Raw genomic sequence first — 8056 nt, 5'->3', positions numbered from 1 at the left:
CTTCTATCAATCGAGCCAACACTATCCACTTGTGTGTCAAGAATAGTGTTAAAGTCTCCTGCTAAAACTAGAGTTTTTGACATCACCAGAAAGCTCTCCAGGTCTCGCAAAAAACCCACTTGTCTACACTCACTAGGAGCGTAAACAGCTACCAACCTGGAGGACTGCTTACTTGTGTGTGTCACATCTAGGATGACCAGCCTACTTTCTGGGTCCAGAAAGACTGTACTTACCTGTACGTTCAAGTTTTTCTGAACAAGACCCCCACACCCTGCCTCCCCATTGACTAGGAGAAATAAATTTCTCATAGCCATTTAGAAGAGGCGAGAACACCTGTGGCCCATTCAGCTTGGACTCAGTCACCACACATACATTAATTTCTAGTGACCTGAGGTCATCCAGGAAACAAGTTTGCTTCCATTTCGGCCCCATAGCCTAGTGGTTATATAATAAGTACCAAGTTTTAAGAAAAAGGTATAGGGTTGATTTGTTCAACTAAAACCCTTCAAGGCAGTGGCCCAACACTTTGGTTAACCTAGAATTGTGTAGTGATGTTGCATACACTTAGCAGGCTCCAACCAACTCCAGCTTGGACTGCATCCCTGTGCAGGATGATGCTGACTCTGAGGTTATAGTGCTCATCATTACTAGAGTGGGGTATTGCCATGTGACCTATACTTAGTCATCCTTCACCTGTCTGATTCATTTCACTGACACCCATGGTGTCATCTAACTTAAATCTTGGTCCATCTGTCCACCATGAAAATGTATGTGGACATTGCAAGTGTTTACACTTGTGTTATTTTTGGCATTAAAGACACAGCTGATTGGTGTTCAACTTCCATGCAGCTTTGACCTGGTTTCATCCAAGGATGAACCTTCTTCTCTTTGCTTAACTAGTCCACAATAGCTACTTTTTGTAATTTCTGTAGTGATAAGTTGGTTTTACAAGGGTAGGTGTAAATAGTTTATGCCAAATTTTGTTCTCATAGTTTAGGTCACATTCTGTTATTTCTGATTAAATAATGTCTAATTAAGATATGTCTGGTTGAATTATATTTCAGCACACACTATCTTATTGGATTATATTTCATTAGATATCTCATTAAATTAGGTCTAATTAGCTCATATCACTCTAAGTTTTATTTTGTTCTCATTATGTTTTGTTTCTCATTATTTTTTGTGATTATTATTACGTTTTGATTTTTAATTTCCATGATAAAAATAATAAAGTCGATAAAAAAAAAAAACCCCATAAAACAATGATATAAAGAAGCAATTGGTAATGTTGATTTATTTATTTCAGGAACAGCTTGGCTAGGAGAAAACATCACTCTTCGTATTTCAGATATTCCAAATATGAAAAGACCTGTTGTTTGGCAAAGCAAAAATTATAAATATGAATGTGATAGGACATGTGCTAATGGGGATCATATAGTTACTCAGGATGGTAATGTTTCAACACTTACAATCAAAAATATATCTTGGGAATTTTCAAAGTGGTCTTTTATGGATGATAATATAAGAGGTGCACTCCTTGAACTGGACATAAAGGGTAAGGAAATTATTTCTGTTGATAATAATAATCATGGAGCAAGTATTTTATAATATCAAAGCAAAATCAAAGTTTCTAACTTATCTATTTCAAGGTTTTCTTCTGTATAACTGATTTTTTTCCCTCATAATATGAAGTCCAGCTGAAAAGTTCATAAGCTAACCAAGATACTCTCATGGAACATGACCAAATGATATTTTTCAGCATAGCCCCCTTGCAGGCCACACATTTCTTCCATTAGTGTTGCAGTGCTTGAATCCCATTGGTGAAGAAGCTTTTAACCAATTGGTAAAAAAGTCATCAATAGTAGATATGACATCATCGTCACTGCAATATTGGCTCCCAGCCAAGTGGTTTTCATGTTGAGGAACAGATAATTAGTCACATGAAGTCAAATAAAGGAGAACAGGGAAGCTGATCAACCAGTTCAAAGCCAAATACACTCACAGCAGCCATTAAAACCAAAGACTTGTGTGCTGGAGCATTGTCTTGATGAAACAAGACCCTTTCATCAGTTTTCCTGGGTGTTAGGTCTTGATAGCATTTTGTAACTACCTCAGCAAGTTGGCATAATACTTTCCATTGACTACTGTTCTGGTGGTTAAGTTCTGTAACATATCCTGTGGTGGCAACAGTTTAGTTTTGTTGCCACTTTTTTTAATGAGGTTTCTAAACTTAAATAGTTGTTCCTTTGGCACCTCCAATTCACAAAAATTACCACCAACAGCAGCAGAGAAACTAGGTTTTTTCCTTTTCTTCCTGGTTACCAACTTGGTTACTTTCTTTCATTACCGGGAAATCCTCGTTTGAGAACAGAAATTCAACATTCGAAAGCAAATTTGATTCCATTTTTACAAATGACCTCCAAACTCTACAAGAAAAAGCATAAATATTTTTGTCAAAAATGACAAAAATCAATTTTTACCTTGCAATGGGTACCAAACCGTCCAAGTGTAGCTCTTTTGATGCCTTTTGTATCCCCCGTAACTGAAATCATCACCTTCCCTGCAGATGAAGCAACCTTGGCCTTCTTTGGTGCAGGCTAGGAGGGAGTGTTTCCACTGCATGGTTTATCCCTTTGTCTCTGGCTCAAAATGTTGACAATCATCCTGGGTTGGGAGATTTTAAAGGAAACCAGCTGGATCGGCCTTGAACAATGTCAGGTTTTCCTGTGATGTAATCAGCATGGTGCATTTTTGATCAGGTGTCAGAAGATGTGGCACCCACCAAGCAGAAACATTCATCATACCAAGTTCATAGTGCAGAATATTCTGAACCCTCTCACAGGATATGGCAATAACAATGGCTATTTGATTTATACTCAATTGCCTGTCATCCATCACGATGAAGTGAACATGATCAATGTTTTCCTTGCTGGTGGCGGTTGCAGGGCTTCCAGACATTGGGTTGTCTTCAAAACTCTCCCTTTCCCTCCTAAATTCAGTTGCCCTGTTCTTTTTTGTACTGTTGATAAAGTTGGAGTATCATCCCCTAATGTAGCAACCATGTCAGCATGAATGCTCTTGTGGGCTAAACCCTTCTTGATAACACCATGATGCCAAATTCTGTCCATTTTCAAGAGAAGTTGCTACTGGTGACTCATGCCCTTGAATTTGCCCTCCATATAACCTGCAGTTTTTCTTTCAGAATTTTATGTGACTTAAAGGCTTTGAGATTTCTGAATGATAACTATGGTGCACAGTATGAAGGTTAACCTATCCTTCATGAGTTTGTGGCAGGCATCCTCTTCTCCTCTGCCATTATATAAGTCTTCCTTGGCATCTTCTTCTCAAAAAAAGTCCTGTTTCATCACAGTTAAAGACCTGCTTGGGGATATATCCTTCAGCTGCTTATAATTCCGGCAAAAGTGCCTTCACATTTGCGTTCGTTGCCTTGTAAGTCAAGGTACCACTGTATATATATATATATATATATATATATATACACACACACACGCATACATATATATATACATACATACATATATATATATATATATATATATATATATATATATATATATATATATATATATATGTATATATACACACACACACACACACACACATGTTGTTGGCACTCCGTCGCTTACGACGTCGAGGGTTCCAGTTGATCCGATCAACGGAACAGCCTGCTCGTGAAATTAACGTGCAAGTGGCTGAGCACTCCACAGACACGTATACCCTTAACGTAGTTCTCGGGGATATTCAGCGTGACAAGGCTGACGCTTTGAATTACAGGCACAACAGAAACAGGAAGTAAGAGCGAGGGAAAGTTGTGGTGAAAGAGTACAGTAGTGTTCACCACCATTCCCTGCCGGAGTCATGTGGAGCTTTAGGTGTTTTCGCTCAATAAACACTAACAACGCCCGGTCTGGGAATCGAAACCGCGATCCTCTGACGGCGAGTCCTCTGCCCTAACCACTAGGCCATTGCGCCTCCACACACATACATACATATGATCATACATACATACACACACACACATACATACATATGATCATACATACATACACACACACATACATGCACAGGATACGTCGGCTTTTTGAAGTAATTTTTTATGAATTGAGAAGAAGGTGCAAAGCTTATCAAAGAAAAACTGCCTTTGGTCTCTAAGTCAAAAGACAAATGTTCTACTACATTATGAAGAAGAATTTATAAGTGTGAGATGGTTGCCTATACTCTCATATAATCATATTTGTGACATATTTTACAGTGAAACCAAAGATTCGGATCAACGTAATAAAAGAATGTGTATACAACGTAACAGCACAATGTTCTTTACCTGTGACATTAATACAATGTTTCATTGGAAAGGTAAGTAAACAGAATTCTTTTTAACTGTGTTTATCTTTCTACCATTAACCAACTAAACTTTGGGGTAAGGAGTGGAATATTTATATTAGACAAACAATTTGGAACAAGCATAATTATGTGCCTTGGTCAGGAGCACAACACAAGGACTTCAGTAAGATTTGAACTTATGGACTATGTGGTCACTTGTCTAGCTACTACTTTACTACACAATCATTGTTTTTGATTCTGGATTCCTTTTTAACTATTGTAATCATATTGGATTGCAGTCTTTGGGTGTAATAACATCTATAATTCCATCTGTATTTCTCTAGGACTTGAGTCTTATATAAGTTTTATAATTGTTTATTTCTACTCCAGTATTTCTTGATCCTTAAAAGGAAACAGTTTTAGTGATGCAGTCTTGGTTATCTGGTATTTGTTCAAACTACAATGAGAGGTTCTAAGAGACAGTATAACCTAAAATTCATAGAGAATGTGCAAAAGCTTAATGGCGTGTTGTTTAGGAATGGTAAGGATGTTGTGTGTGTTTCCTTGATTTGTGTCTCAGTATAATGGAATGAAACTAAAATGTCAAACTCAAATTTCAGAATATCTCCAAGTCCTTTTAGTTAATGAAAGATATATTTTGACAAAGTCAACAAATTTTGTGTGATGAAACTTAGTTGCAGAAGATGGTTTCTGGAATAAAAGTGTTGTTTATTTAGAACTGTGTTCAATGCTTGTTCTATCAACTTCTCTTATACTATATCAGCAAAGAACTTATTCATAACATCAAGTAAGTCATCCATGTAGGTCTTTCATGTACCATAGTTAGTTTTGGTTACTTGTTAGAGTATCCTAATTATATTGTATCAAATAATTATGTTAATAAGTCAAGAACTTTAATTAGAAATGAATTGAGAAATGAATGTGATAAAATAAAAGTGTACTTCCTGATGCTTTTTAATTATCTTCTCTCTCTTTCTCTCTAACCATCTCTCTCTCTTGCTTTTCTTTTTTTCTTTCAGAATCCTGCTGCAACCCAAAGAAATAAATGTTCTGATAAAAAAACTATCACCAACAGTGCTAGATTAAATCTTGGTCCTTCAGTTTCTGGACAAGTGAAATGTATTTTCACTATAGATGATATATTCGAGGAGAAACAATTTTTTAACTTTACATGTAAGGGAGTATTTGCATAATGTTTATAAATTATATTGAAAATTGTTTTTAATTTTTCTATGCTTAAATATATTGACTATAAACTTTTTGTATCATTCCCAACTTCCTTAAAATATTTTTTGTGTGTTATTTCATAATTAATATATTTATTGTAAATTGGATGATCCTGATATTAGTATCAATGCCATTTTGAAATATGTTCATTTATGTAGAGTTGGATATAGAATCTCTGAAGTCAGCTACTCATGATGTGCTTTTATGTCTACTGCTATAATCTTTGATAATCTTCCTTAATAGCATCATATTAAAATGATCTGAGATCTCATTTAAATACTTGTAAGGATCTGTTACTCTCTAAAAATTAAGGGTCTATTACTCTCGGTATATTAATGAGCTGTTAATTCTCAAATATTAAGGATTTATTACTCTTCAAACACCAAATATATATTACTCTCAAAATATCATGGAACACTGTTACTCTGTAAATATTAAAGATCTACTAGTCTCTTTATATTGGTTTCAAATTTTGGCTCGAGGCCAGTAATTTTTGGGCAGGGGTGAATCAATTACATCGAGCCCAGTACTCAACTGGTCCTTATTTTGCCAACCCTGAGAGGATGAAAGGCAAAGTTGACCATAGTAGCATTTGAACTCAATATGTAAAGACAGACGAAATGCTGCTAAGCATTTTTCCTGGCATGCTAACGATTCTGCCAGCTCACCACCTTTGCTACTCTCTTAATATTATGAAGACTAGTTTCTAAATACTTAAGTGATGATAAACTCTATATATTAAAGTTACATCAATTCCAAAATTATTTGTCATTTCCAAGCATGAAAAGCTGAGATAATATTTTTGTTATTTATTGGATCTGGTGTTAGGAGATAAGAAAAAAGATGTTTGCCATCTTTTTGTGCACATAGGACAGCTATATACATCATGGTCATTGAAACGTATGTAGTAAGTACAAGTATCACTTCTACTATTTTAATTCCTGTCATATCTAAATATGACAGGAATTAAAATAGTAGAAGTGATATTTGTACCATTGGCAATTAAACATGGAATCTAGAGCAGATTTATGTGTTTCCATGACCAGGTGTGAATAGAAACTTTGAATGGTAGTAGAAGTAATTACTATGCTCCATCTACAATAAGAAAGTTAACTGGCTTAAATATCATTTAGTTCTCTATAATATACTTTTAGAGCCAGCAAAGAAGCACCAGTGTAATTACTGAGCCTATTAGGAATACATCCTATCACATCTTGACATCTTAAAAATGAAAGGTGATATTAGATAATATTATCCTAGATATACACTCTTCTATTATGGTAGTTTACTAGTTGTATATAGCAGCCACTTCCTATAGACCTCTATCACATAGGTACCATAACCTTCTACATCCCTCTATTTCGTTTGCTGTCTATCAAGTGTAGTCTACCATAGCTAACCATGATGCTTTTCACTACCCTCTACTCATTAACCATGTACCCACTGTAGTCTACCATAATCCATACTGCAAACCTCTACCTTGAAACCACCTACTGACTCTACTCTATCATTGCTCCTTACCATGATACTTTTTCACATCCTTCAACCTCATTAGTCTACCTTAGTCATTTCCTTACAGGCCTCTACCACAGGACTTCTAATATCACTACAACAGCACCTGTTCATTCTAACTTGTAGTCTAAAAGCTACACTTAAATAAACCATTCATTTTACATCTAAACACTATTCTCAACACATTGCCCAATCATTTCTCCCATAAATTCAACAACCTGAAACTCCACATTTCTGTATTTTCCACTCAGTCACTAAACTGAGTCAACATGATTGTATCCAAAGATCCAAATTAATCCATAACTTCATCCCATTAACCCTATTCCTGAGTCTAGAAGAAATAAAAATTTTATAAACACTACTTCTCTTCAGACTAAGTAAAGCTCGTTAGGCTAATTGGAACCACTTAAGCTACACAAATATACTAATTTTTAATAAATACTAAGTTATGTATTATACTGATTATCTTTGCAGGTGATGCTACACCAAAACCAATAGCTGGTAATGATACTCCATCAGGATTTTACATATTCAGATCATGCAAAAGCCTTCTCCTGGGGATCATAATTGCTGACAACTTGTTCAAGAATTAAAAAGTAGCAGGAAGAATCTAATACGCATTGTGAATTTCTTACATATGTGTGTGTATATATACATATATATAGATCAACATCGTCATCATCATTTAATGTCCGTTTTCCATGCTCTGGTTTTGAATATTTCAAGGGTTTTCTTTTAGAAAGCACACATTGGACTCTGTGTGTAGACTTGTGTATGATGAAACACTGTTTATATTCTTTCCCAGGATGGACTCAGCTCCAATCATGATGAAAATATTGATTACAATACAATTACTAATGGTGCTTCTAATGTTTGTTTAGGCTTTAGATATAAAGTAGCAAGGAGTATATGTTCAATTCTTTTCACATAAAAAAGTATGAATGATCTGGTGAAG

At 35.3% G+C, this 8056-nt stretch overlaps 1 protein-coding gene across 1 annotated transcript in view; it reads left to right on the top strand.

The window, feature by feature from the left end:
* LOC106876057 (uncharacterized) overlaps positions 1 to 7715 on the top strand; it is a 19850-nt gene extending 12135 nt beyond the window's left edge. Inside the window, exons 4-7 of the mRNA XM_014924458.3 lie at positions 1307 to 1555; positions 4274 to 4374; positions 5382 to 5535; positions 7576 to 7715. Of these exons, the coding sequence (XP_014779944.1) occupies positions 1307 to 1555; positions 4274 to 4374; positions 5382 to 5535; positions 7576 to 7694 (623 nt within the window). The 3' untranslated portion in view covers positions 7695 to 7715. The remainder of the gene's footprint in view (positions 1 to 1306; positions 1556 to 4273; positions 4375 to 5381; positions 5536 to 7575) is intronic.
* Positions 7716 to 8056: the final 341 nt, after the last annotated feature.

The sequence above is a fragment of the Octopus bimaculoides genome, chromosome 5 (assembly GCF_046866305.1).
Source record: "Octopus bimaculoides isolate indiv1 chromosome 5, ASM4686630v1, whole genome shotgun sequence".
Classification (NCBI taxonomy): Eukaryota; Metazoa; Mollusca; class Cephalopoda; order Octopoda; family Octopodidae; genus Octopus; species Octopus bimaculoides.
This window is presented reverse-complemented; position numbering and strand designations above follow the sequence as displayed.